A 13,487-nucleotide genomic window follows, 5' to 3' on the forward strand; every position below is an offset into this window, starting at 1 on the left:
AAGGAAGGAGATCAGAAGAAGAAACTATAGCCAGAGGAGGTTCAGATGATGAACCTGTGCTATTGATGGCTTCAGAGTCGGACAAAAGATGTTCGTCAGAATGGTGGTATATGGACACTGGGTGTTCAAATCACTTGACTGGAAACAAACAATGGCTGATAGACTTTGACTCTGAAAGGAGGACAAAGATCAGATGTGCTGATGATAAGTACCTATATGCAGAAGGTATGGGAAATGTCAAAGCCAAAGTGAAGAATGGAAAGACTGTTCTGATCAAAGACGTTTGGTATGTTCCTGGAATCAGAAGCAATCTGATGAGTGTGGGTCAGCTCATTGAGAAAGGTTTCTCAGTTGTTATGAAGAACAACCTCTTGAAGTTGTATGATTCCAATCAGAAGTTGATTATGCAATCTGAACAGGGAATCAACAGAACATTCAAGGTGAATGTAGAAACAGCTGAAACAGAGTGTCTGAGTGCTGAAGGCTCAGAAGGTGATAGTAAGCTGTGGCACAAGAGGTTGGGGAACTTGAACTATAGAAGTCTGGGGCATCTAAGTTCTAAGAAGCTCGTACGTGGCATTCCTAAGATTGTAAAGCCTGAGAAGTCATGTGAGGTATGCATGAAAGGCAAACAACCCAGATTGCCATTTGTATCAGAAGTTGCTCCAAGAGCAAAGCATGCTCTGGGAGTAGTGCACTCTGATGTGTGTGGATCATTTCCAGAACCTTCACTTGGAGGAAATAGGTATTTTGTGTCTTTTGTGGATGAGTTCACAAGAATGACGTGGGTAACTCTCATTAAGTTTAAGAATGAGGTGTTTACAGAATTCCAGAAGTTCAAGGTGAAGGCTGAGAAGCAGAGTGGTCAGAAGATAAAGATTCTCAGAACGGATGGTGGAGGCGAGTATAACTCTACAGAATTCCAGAAGTTCTGTGAAGATAATGGAATTGAGCATGAAGTTACTGCTCCTTATACTCCTCAACACAATGGTCTTGCTGAACGTAGAAACCGTACTTTGCTTGATATGACGAGAAGTATGCTTAAAGAGAAGAAGCTTCCTCATAATCTATGGGGAGAAGCTGTTGCTACTGCAGCATATGTGCTCAACAAGTGTCCAACGAAGAGGCTGAAGGAAATTGTTCCTTTAGAGAAGTGGACTAAAGAGAAACAGAGTGTTAGTCATCTAAAGGTTTTTGGTTCTGTGTGTTACAAACACGTTCCAGAAGCTAGAAGGAAGAATCTGGATGATAGAAGCAAAGTGATGTTATTGGTGGGGTACCACAGTACAGGTGCATTCAAGCTCTATTGTCCAGAGACTAACAAAGTTGAAGTCAGCAGAGACGTCATTATGAAGGAATCAGAAGTTTGGGATTGGAGAAAGTCTCAACCAACTTCTGATGTAGAGATAACTTTTGAAGAAAAGTTAGAGTCAGAAGATGAAGAATCTTCTGAAGACGAGTCAGAAGATGAAGCATCTTCTGAAGATGAGTCAGATGGAGAATCTGATTCTGATTCAGATTCTGATGATGATCCAGAGTCTGGTGGTAGTCATGATTCTGGAAGGGAAAACTCTGAAGACATAGGGTCTGGAGGACAAGCTTCTGGAGATGATCATGGAGGTGGTGACTCTGGAGTAGCTGACTCTGAAGTAGCTCAGCGACCACAAAGAGTCAGAACTATACCAAGAAGGTTTGCAGATTTTGACATGTTGCAAGACACAGAAGTTGACTTAGAAGGAGAGGTCATTCAGTGCGCCATGTTAGTAGATTCTGAACCAGTGAGTATAGAAGAAGCGCTCAAGAAGAAGGTCTGGCTGAATGCCATGAAAGAAGAACTTGAGGCTATAGAAAGAAACAAAACTTGGAAGCTGACAGAACTTCCAAAGAAGAAGAAAGCCATCAGCGTCAGATGGGTTTTCAAAGTAAAGTTGAAGCCAGATGGATCAGTTGGTAAACACAAAGCAAGGCTAGTGGCTAGAGGTTTTCTTCAGAAACCTGGACTAGATTACTTTGAGGTGTTTGCTCCTGTAGCTAGACATGAAACAATCAGACTAGTGATTGTGTTAGCTGCGAACAGAGGTTGGTCCTTGATGCATCTGGATGTAAAGTCTGCATTTCTGAACGGTCCATTACAAGAGGAGGTATACATGTCACAACCCCCTGGCTTTGTGAAAATGAATAAGGAAGGGATGGTGTACAAATTACACAAAGCTCTGTATGGATTGAAGCAAGCGCCCAGAGCTTGGAATTTGAAAATTGATTCATTTTTCAAGAAGCAAGGGTTTCAGAAGTGTGAGATGGAATATGGAGTTTATGTGCAACATTCTGGAAGCAATATGATTCTGTTGTGTCTTTATGTTGATGACATATTGCTTACGGGGAGTTGTCTAGAAGATCTGATGAAGTTCAAGAAGATGCTGATGAATGAGTTTGAGATTACAGACCTTGGGAAAATGTCATATTTTCTAGGGATGGAGATTCTGTATTCAGAAGATGGTATCATTCTGCATCAGTTGAAGTATGAGTTAGAACTTCTGAAGAAATTCAAGTTGGAGAATTGCAAAGCTGCTGTTACACCGTCAGAAGTGAATCAGAAGTTGGACTCTGATTCTGAAGGTGAAGATGTTGATGCTACGGTATTCAAACAGTTGGTTGGTTCTCTAAGGTATTTGTGTAATACCAGGCCTGATATATGCTATGCAATTGGATTGGTTAGTAGGTTCATGAGTAAACCTAAGTGGTCCCATTACCAAGCTGCTGTCAGAGTCTTGAGATATGTCAAGGGAACTCTGAAGTTTGGCATATTGTTTCCTTTTGGGAGAAAGGAAGAATCAGAGTTATTGAGTTATTCTGATTCTGATTGGTGTGGAGACAGAGTTGATAGAAGGAGTACTTCTGGATATTTGTTCATGTTTCTGGGAGGCCCTATCTCTTGGAGTTCCAAGAAGCAACCTGTTGTTGCTCTATTAACCTGTGAAGCTGAGTACATCGCAGGCGTTGTAGCTGCATGTAAAGCTGTGTGGCTTCTGAATCTATTAGAAGACTTGAAGATTAGGGTGAAGAAGCCTCTGAAGCTGGTGATTGATAACAAGTCTGCAATCAATCTTGCCAAAAATCCGGTGTTACACGGAAGAAGCAAGCATATTGAGACTAAGTATCATTTCTTGAGAAGCCAAGTCCAGAATGGAACATTAGAAGTTGTGCACTGTAGCACTCAGAAGCAAGTGGCAGATGTTCTGACGAAGGCGATCAAGACGGATCAATTTCTGCTCTTGAGGGATGGAATTGGCGTTGTCATTTTTGAGTGAAGAATATGAATTAAGGGATGGTATTGAAGAGTAATTCAATATTCAGAAGTTGTGATGTGGGCTGATCTTCTGATGGTTACTCAGAAGATGTCGTTGACCAGAAGATGTTATCTGGGTCCCATTAGCTTAGCTGTTAAGTAGTAAGGGTACTTTAGTATTTTGTAGTACTATACTGTTTGTACCTTAGACTTGTTCACTAAGTTTACTGTTTTAGGGCTTATGTGGCAAGATTTTCTTTTCTTATAAATAGCCTTGTAATAGCTATCATTAATAGTAGAATACAACATTTTATTCTCTCATCTCTTTTGCGCCGTTATTCTATTATTCTCTTTGTCACCATCTTTATTCATTGTGCACCAACAATTCTAAGGAGAAATATTTCTAGCTAGTGACAACGATAATTCCGTAACGCAGGAGTGTAGAGGCAAGTGATTGTCACTTGTTAGTTTATGGATTTTTTTCATCTGATACTCTTAATGTCTTGAACACTCTTGATGATGAGAAAATATAATATGCGTGTAGTATAGTATCTTGGGGACCATAGCCTATGTAGTATGGTATGGTGTTAGCCTGGAAATTCCAGTTAAAGAAAGTCAACGGAGAATGCTAGAAAGTCAACGAATGAGACTAGCTAATTACGTTGAAAGATGGTAAGTATTGAGGATTCTCGGAGCTTCAATTTATCAAACACGTCGACCAAGAACCGTTCCACAAAACTTATGATCACTTTCTCCTCTAAACATGTATAAAATCTTGAAAAGAGGATTTTGGCACATGGTCGAATTTGACAAGGTCACCAATTGTCAATGGCTTCGATAAGCACTACGGGAACAAAGTCGGATAGGCTTGAAGGCGTTTGGAAAGTTTAAAGCACGTTGAAAGACGATTCTTGACATGATATCCAGTTCCTCACAATTACATCTCTGAAGACGGGGGAATGAAAATTAGAAAATTGATGTTCAAATAGATGGAATCGTGTCCAATCTTTTAGGGGTTAACCGTTGTCGGCAATTATCTTTAGAGTAGTATAAATAGAAGGCTAATACACTATATTCGAGGTCTCAAAATTCATACATCTCTCCATAGCGCTAGAGTGCCTGAGCCAAAGAGCGAAACAGTTTGTAAGGAACATGTATGAGTATGCGTCTCTTTATTTTAGTTGTCTTTATGTTTCCTTATATGAAATATTATTACTTTAATGTCATTTACTGCCCATTTTCATTTCATGTCATTTACTGCACTTTTCATTTATTACTTTCATCCAAACTATCCTTCAATTAATGTTCCTATCGTTTTTGATTTTGTACAAACGTGTACAAGCAATTCGCAAACACACACTTTCTCATACATTTAACAATGCAGAGATTGCTCCTGAATTTTTTTGAATTAATCTCTCAAGCTAATCAAAATCGTGATTGTTCACCAAAAACACCCGCGAACAAATTGGCACGCCCAGTGGGACCCTTTTGTGGAGTTTTCAAAACTTTTGCAATAAAGTGTTACATTTTATCTGTTAATCCTACGTTATAGGAGAATCTTTTTTATGTTTGGATTTTTATGCATTTGAGATGTGGTAAAGCCCTCGTTGAAATGGGACGTTCAAAAAACACTTATTTCCCCCAAAAAACTCACTACTTCAAATAATACATTTCATGACAAAGCTTTCACCCCAGCCAAAGAAAATCCGAGGTATACTGCCAAGGCGTGCCATCTTTTATTATTTATTAAAATAAAAAATCACATATTTCATCGGTTTTTAATATAACTGAGAGGAAAATAACTCAGGACATCCTTCAAATCCCAACTATTGCAGTTTATATCTTTATTTGTTTATAAGTGTAAACTAAATGATATAACCCTTCGATTTTCGATATAACTGAGGAATACCATAATCCGATTTTTTTTCTATAAAAGCACTTGTTAAATAGATTTTTCCCTAATCCTTACTTATATGAAATTGCCCCAAACTCGCATGCATCATTCTTAGGGATGAATTGCAAGATAGAAAAAAATATTCAATGTTCTTCTATCTTGAACAAAATATTTTTATGCCCTTGCAATCTATTTCACTTAATGATGTTGATGTTATTGTTGTTATTGTATTTTTGAAATAACCCTCAGTTAAAGAAAGGAGCCCAACCTTTGAAATGTACTCAGTTGATAGATTGCAAGTGCATAAAATCATTATTGCTTCAACTTACAAAACAAGGGAGCTCAACATTTGAAAAGTTAAATAAAGAAGGGAGCTTAACCTTTGAAAATAAAATTTCTCATTGTTGGAACAATAACTTATCAGCATATGGATATCAGTGAAGATATTAAGTAATAAGAGCAAAGATTTGGTGTAAACAATTTATTTTAATATTCTGTGTTAACAATATAAGTTCAAGGAAAAAATAATTACCCACCTCAATTTTTGTCATAACCGAGGTGATAGTTAAAATAAGAATACAATTTAACTCGATTTTCTTATAAAACCAAGGGGTATAATATTCAGATTTTACTATAAAAACTCTCGTTAAACATATTTTACCCTATTACTAACTTATATGTAGCTGCCCCAAAGAGAGGAAATATTTACCACGGTCCATTTCATGAGTTGCTAATACAAAAAATATTTTTGGGTGGATTTATGCTGAAGTGGTAAAGCAGCAAGCAACAAAAGTTTTGGAAATATTTATCCGGGAAATTTATTGTCTCCACAGGAACTAGTGTATTGCACTGTCCTTCAACAGTTTCCAAATATATGAGTTTGGATTAAATGGGTTTTGAGTAAAAATGGAAAATATAACATGCACATAAAATAAATACATTCTTGATAGAGAATAACTTATTTGATTTGAATCTAAACTACTCCTCACAAATTTAGATTTATCACTCCGCTGAACTCAATCTACAATAATCATAAGAATCACCACATATCCCTCACATCAATGTCCATTTCTGCAACACCAACGAGAGTTCAACTATATTGCTCTTTCGACGATGTCTCAACCGATTGAACAACACAGAAGCATTAAACTCCAATATTATGTGGATGTTAACCCCAAACCCTATGTCTAGAATCTAGAACTAACAGGTATCATCCTAATCAAGATTCACGAAGCATATTTCTATAACAACATAAATCTGAAGCGATTAAGCAAAAACATCAGAAAAACACCGATTAAGAATTGTAAAGCAAACTTTATACAACTAGTAGAAAGAGTAACAAACATCCATGTGTTTAGAGTATTTTACACACAAACTCAACAAAAGAGATATACAAAGAAAAGAAAAGAAGAAAACCAAACATCTCACGGTTTATCATTTCCGATTGATGAGAAATCAACTCCTGAATCATCCATTTTCAAGTCCCAAATATTGTTTTCAAGCTAAATCTACCAAAAAATGAAGGTTGATGAGTGTTGAAGCAGGCATAGCGGAAAGAAACAAAAGATTTGATAATATTACTCCGAGAATTATCGTGTCCACAGAGATGGTGAGAATTCCATTCAACAGTTTCTACGGTTTCGAGCTTGGGTTTGAATGAACAAAAGTGTAAAAACAGAAAAGTAAATATCAACACAAAAGAATTCATTCTTCGGAAAGATAAGATTTCTCAAGCTTTGCATACAATCTACTTCTCACGAACTTAAACTTATCGACCAATTATACTCAACCTACAATACTCATCTATGTCATCACGTATCTCTCACATCAGTGTCCATCTCTGGAGCACCTACGAGATGAACTCACAACTAAGGTTATCTTTAACACAAAGTCACGAGAACATTTGTATTCTCGCGTCGGCGATCTTTCACGTGCCACTCAAACACAAAAGCATTAAGGACAGATACACAAGTGATTGTCAACTCTAAATCTATATCTAGAGTTCAAAAACTAACAGATAATCATCCTAGATAAGGATTCAAGAAGTTTATCCCTAAAGCAACCCAAATCCCGAGCACAAAGCAAAAATCTAAGACAACAATCAACACAGATTTATAAAGCAAGTTTTATATAACACCATGGGCGACAAATATACATGAGTTCAAAGAATATATATACAAAACCCAACTATAAGAGAAAACAAAAATTTAAAGAGAAATGAACCGAAAATCCACCTCTAATCATCCAAATGCAAGCTCCTTAGTTGTTTTCTAACCTAATCTAACCTAAAAATGATAGTTTGATGAGTTGAGAACAAATACCCCAAAACATAACCTAAAAAAATGTGATTTTTGCCCCCTTTTAACGAGTTGCTGTCTCAGACAATCTTGCTTAGCGAGCTTATCTCGCTAAGCGGGTAGCAGAAAAAAATCAAATTTTATTTTTCGCCATAACTTGAGAACCGTAACTCTGAATTACGTCCGGTTCGAGGCGTTGGAAAGCTTACTCAATGCTCTATCTAAAAATGACTAAATGGAAAACAAATTGATGATTTTTATCATCCTTATTTTGAGCCTATGGAAGCGCGCTTGAAGGTGGCTAAGCGAGCTTGTGCATGATTTTCATTTTATTGCTCCAAAACTGCGAAATCGAAGCCGTGCCATCGACACTTTGTTCCTCAAGACTCCTATATGCATAAATACCTATAAAACAAAAGAAAAACTATCAAATGGTACACAAAACAAATCAAAACTCAAGAATACGAATATTTACACAAAAGTTGGGATTTTATCAATAAAGCCAAAAGAATATAATCGATAAGTGCCACAATTATATATTCAAAATAACGATATTTTGGCACTTATCAAACTCTCCCCAACTTGAAACTTTGTTTGTCGTTAAACAATGTCAAATAAATCAAAAATGAATCACACCTAGCACACAATCATTGATAGATGAAAAACGCAAAACTGGAGTATTTGCACTCATCCAACAATCTTGCAAACAAAAGACTAAATTATGCCGTCATCCAAAAATCATATTGAAAATACAAAAGCAAGAATCACAAAGACTTTTTAAGGTTGTAACGTGGTCAGGTGAACAAACAAGGGATAATTTCTAAGGCTAATCGAAATAAAAACTTGCCTAAATCTAAGAGAGTGATCAATTCACCAAAGATTCAAACACAAAATTCCAATTATACTTCTTCATCAACCCAAATTTCACACCAAAGCACCATACTTATTTGCACAATTATTCGAACTCTTCTAAGTTTTTCTTTTTCAAAGCTTTTTCCTTTTTTTTTTCTCTCTTTTTCTTTCTCTTTTTTTCTTTTCTTTTTCAACCTCATAGAAATCAAACCAACAAGTATACAATCATTTTTCTCCCCAACTTGAATTCAACTGTGTCATTATGTGAATACTCCATACTTTCTAAGGCAAGGTAAAAATTCATACAACAACACAAAGTTGAGGGCTCCAGAAAAAATAAACAATCAAAATTCATACATAAAGTGAAATCAATACTCATAGACAAGCATCGAATTCAAACAACATGGATAATGACAAAAGACTCAAAGGGGTTACGAATGATCACATACTCACAAGGTGAAATGACTATTTGGCTAGGTAGTTGTGCTCAAAATGAAACAAAAATGTCATGATCCTTTTCATGGCTCATATAGTCAACACAAACAAAAGATTAAGCGTAATAAAATCCAGTTAGAACAAGAGTTGTGTCACATTTCATTTTTAAGTCATTTGTGCATACCATTCAATTAAGTTATCTTTTCATAAAGTCAATTTTTTTCTTATTTGAAATCTACAATATTCTAATTGCATTTCATGCATTTTCACACCCTATCATATTCATTATAATCAAAGTCATGTAAGGTTAGTAAAAAGTCAATTCATTTTTAACCAAAAATAGAATAAGAATAGGTGGAGTTAGAGCTTTTATTCATGTGAACTTCATATGATGAGCATGGCTTATACTTTTCTCAATTTGAAGATAGTCAACCACAGTCAACTAAATAAACATGGAATCTTTGTTCTCACATACTTGTTATTACAAGCTCATGGTTTCATCACCATTTCAAATTCACCAAATGAATAGAGATTAAACTTGAGTATGACATTTCATCACATTACAAAGGCATTTTGTGAAATGAAGTTCTGAAATAAAAATTTAAGCTATAACAGAATTGATTTCATTTCATTTTTGTTTAATAAATTGCACATACACACAGGTACCACACTGGTTCCAAAACCAAATTCAATTAACAAAAACAAGTATGACAAAAAAACTGAGCTTACATTTCATTTGGAATTTGAATTTCATTACAAGGAGAATCTCTCAAAGAGAACGGAATCAATTGATATAGCACATTGCCAACAAAGCTCTACATACTAGCAAATAAATTTATATTTGAAAATCGCATATCATTCCAAATTATCCGAGGAGCCACAGAATCTCTCAAGCAATGGATAATGATTTCAACATGGTTTACACACCCGGTACAAACATTATTTGATGCCAAATTCCAGTGACATCAGAAATCTAAGGTAGAATAGCATGATGGCACACTCACCATATAAAAAAATTTATCTTTGATTCTCTAGATCCAATTGCTATTATGTGTAATGGTCATGCTCTACATTGGGATCGTTCAATTTTATCTAACACTTATGTGAACAAAAACTAAAAAATAAAGATCGAATTGAAGATTACAAAGAAGAAGAGAGTGAAAAACTAATGAAAAACTAGAAAATAAAGATTACATAGAAGAAGAGAGTGAAGATAAAGACACATAATAGCAATAAAGTTATTTTTTCCACTCAATTAAAACAAATTAATAGGATTATTTTTGTTGTTTTAGTTGCTGTTGTAAATTACTAGTAGTCTAGTAGTAATTGGATTGATCCATTTTGTCTAATTACATACTTACTCCGGATCAAATTCAATTTCGTTGGCTCATGTGTCGGGTGTAATCACTTTCCATAGATTTTATGATCACATACATTTTTAGAGAAGACAATTTTTGTGCGGATTTTCTTAACGGTATTGGATTAAAAAACAAAGCTATATCCCTAGGCTAAGGTTTTGTCGTTAAGGGGTATTGGTTTGGTCCCTGTGTACTTTGTTCTCCTTTTTCTTTGGTTTTAAGAAAAAAAACAGACACATAACAGTATTTGAAGTTCAAGTTAAAAAAACAATTCTTGTTTCATCAAATGGTTCAGTCTTCTTTAATGTTGCTTTTTTATATGATTTAAAGAGAGAAAAAAGCTTTGTCAAAAAAAAAGAGAAAAAAGGTAACACTGTTAGGATTGCAGATGAGAGAGCAGACGGAACAATTAAGATTCCATTGTATTTATCATATGTTAAATAACTGAGAGATAACAGTGTCAAATGGAAGGAGGTCTTTGCCACTTTAGTTACAAACTAGAGGGAGTGTTTGTATTATTTACGAAGATCATGATAATATTTTTTAATCTATATACAAAAAGATTAAACCAGTCATTTTGAAACTGGGAAAGTATTAAAGATGAGATGTATCCGACGGTTGTTAAAACTTGTGGTACATGATAGACTACACGTTTCCTTGTACACGTTAGAAGCAGCCATTTTTGAATCCTCACACCAAATTGAAAAATAGTTGAATATTCTAAGACTCTCACTCACCAGCTCAAGATTCCAAGTCCCGGCGCGTCAGCATGGGAAGCAAATACCCGAACCCGATTTCACCATCACATACCCGAATCGGATGGATCGGCATCGGAGTCATGGGCGGCGCCATGGCCTCCCGTCTCATCTCCGCCGGTTACACTCTCACTTTCTACGCTCGCAACCCAACCCACCCAAACTCCCTCTCCCTTCAATCCCAAGGCGCCAAACTCGCCGATTCACCTTCCCATCTCGCAACCTCAAGCGACGTCGTTTTCACAATGCTCGGCCATCCCTCCGACGTCAAATCCATCCTCCTCGACCAAAACGGCGTCGTTTCATCCCTAAACCCTAACACCGTCACAGTCGACTCCACCAGTTCTCATCCAGATCTCGCCAGAGAAATTTCCCTCGCCGCAAGAGCCAAAAACGCTTGGTCCATCGACGCTCCCGTCTCCGGCGGAGACATCGGAGCAAGAGACGGAAAACTAGCAATCTTCGCCGCAGGCGAAGCCTCTGTAGTTGAATGGCTACAACCGTTATTCAAAATCATGGGAAAAGCAACCTACGTGGGTCCATCAGGCTCTGGACAGAGCTGCAAAATCGCGAACCAGATAACAATCGCGTCGAATTTGATCGGAATTAGCGAAGGTCTAGTGTTTGCAAAACGAACCGGACTTGATTTGGAGCAATTTGTGAATGCAATTCGAGGCGGTTCAGCGGGTTCGAAGGCATTGGAGTTGTTCGGGGAGAGAATGATAAAGAAAGATTTTAGACCGGGTGGTCATGCTGAGTATCAGGTTAAGGATTTGGGAATGGGTGTTAATTTTGTTGAAGGTGGTGATGATGATAGTAAGCCTGTTGTTTTGCCTGGAGCTTCTTTGGCTAAACAGATATTTATTGGTATGGTTGCTAATGGAGATGGAAAACTTGGTGGGCAAGGTGTTATCTCTGTTATTGACAGGATTAATGGAGATTAGATTTCATCAGGTTTTGGTGAAGGTAAACTTTGTGTATATTCTGTAAACATAAATAAAATTAGTGTCAAATTTACTAGATCAAGTGATAGTAATATTGTCCCTAAATAAAGCTCACTTGATAGCTGCCAGAACTCATACTTAAATAATGAGGGGATGTAAAATAACTTACTAGGATGCTGAATGAAATTTAGATCTATTTTAAAATTTGTATGAGATTGGATAGGTAACAGCAATTAGTGATCATTTTATCAGGGTTAATACCATGGTTTTGTAGACTAAAGATTATGAGGAATTCTTCTCTTGAATTTGTTAGACTTGAACTTGACTCTAATCAATCGACATGCATTAATTTTTTCGTCACATTTGATCTGCAAAACGCCCCCCTTCAAAATTGTTAGGAAATGGCAATTAAAAACATGTTTTACAAAAATAGAGTAGACATGCATACGCTAATTATGTAGATTTTGCATCAATCTTATTATTATTTGATATGTTTTGAAAGTGATGAGTGTGATCAAGGAATTATTTGTTATTGGGTGAAAAATTATTTGACCTAAAAAGTCTTCTTTGTGAGGGTATGAATCCCTTGACAAACTCCTTAGAGCTTTAAAATGATTTTTCTTTTTGTTTTCAAATATTACAATCTTTAATCTATTTAAAAGAAAAACAATGTTTGCTATCTTATCTTAAGAATTGTTTGCTATCTTATCTTAAGGATAGGAGAGGATTTTAAAGCAAGTGTGTAGTGTTATATTTGTGAGTATTCTAAACTAGGACGCCCTTGCCCAAGAGTAATAATGTCTAGGCGATGACCTAAGGACTCTCCCTTGATACTGGTGACATATGTAAAGCTGTTAGTCAAGGGAGAGGAAGTCCATCATTACTTCCAAAAGGTTAGGTGGTAAATAACTTCTCCTAATCATGAGGGAGTAGTTATCGCCACTCAAAGTTACCCAAACCCTAGGCCCAAAAGGCTTATATAAATACTTTTCCTCCCATGAGAGGAAAAACATATCATAACACATAGAGATCACACCATCACGTGCTTATACTTAAGCATATCATCCATTCAGAGTCTCTCACTTTAGGTGAGCATGACTCCTAAAGCTAACGTAAAACACCATCGTACAAGGCTTCTCGTCGTCATGGGCAAGCCTTAACCACCATTACAACGTAATATATCTATTAAGGCCTCTGAGTCCCTTTTCCCTTGTTGAAGGAACACACACACCTATACTTTTTTTACCAGTACAATGGCGCCGACCGTGGGGCCCCGGTAAGACTAACATGGGTCACACCTCTTTATAACCATCACCTAACCCGTTGTTATCCTTCACTCCTACACCTAGCCACTTTCACCCATGGTCAATAGGAGAGCTACATCCCCTATGTCATAAGGTACAAGCGGTAGCAATGATGTTTATGTCATGGCGGAGATGTGTGCCTCCATGGACGAGTTACGCCTCCATAACTAGACACTAGAGGATGATATCCACAACATCATACATCACCAACAAGAGTCCAATCCCCTAGAGCAGATGAAATTGTTGGACCCCCAGTCACTCTCAGACGAGATATGAAGGGGCATTTGTCCCCGAGGGCTTCAAACCTCACTCTTTGGCCAAGCTTGATGGGCACATCGATCCCTACGGCCATGTCGTCTCCA

At 36.8% G+C, this 13,487-nt stretch overlaps 1 protein-coding gene across 1 annotated transcript; it reads left to right on the top strand.

Moving 5' to 3' along the window:
* The first annotated feature begins 10,774 nt into the window (after positions 1–10,774).
* LOC131603294 (probable 3-hydroxyisobutyrate dehydrogenase-like 3, mitochondrial) lies at positions 10,775–12,025 on the top strand. Its single transcript, XM_058875596.1, has one exon. The coding sequence runs from the start codon at positions 10,892–10,894 to the stop codon at positions 11,819–11,821; it is 930 nt and encodes a 309-aa protein (XP_058731579.1). The 5' UTR covers positions 10,775–10,891; the 3' UTR covers positions 11,822–12,025.
* The last annotated feature ends 1,462 nt before the right edge of the window (positions 12,026–13,487 follow it).

Source organism: Vicia villosa, linkage group LG5 (assembly GCF_029867415.1).
Source record: "Vicia villosa cultivar HV-30 ecotype Madison, WI linkage group LG5, Vvil1.0, whole genome shotgun sequence".
Classification (NCBI taxonomy): Eukaryota; Viridiplantae; Streptophyta; class Magnoliopsida; order Fabales; family Fabaceae; genus Vicia; species Vicia villosa.

Coding starts and splice junctions, on each gene's coding strand:
- LOC131603294 (XM_058875596.1), top strand. CDS start 10,892: ATGGGAAGCAAATACCCGAACCCGATTTCACCATCACATACCCGAATC.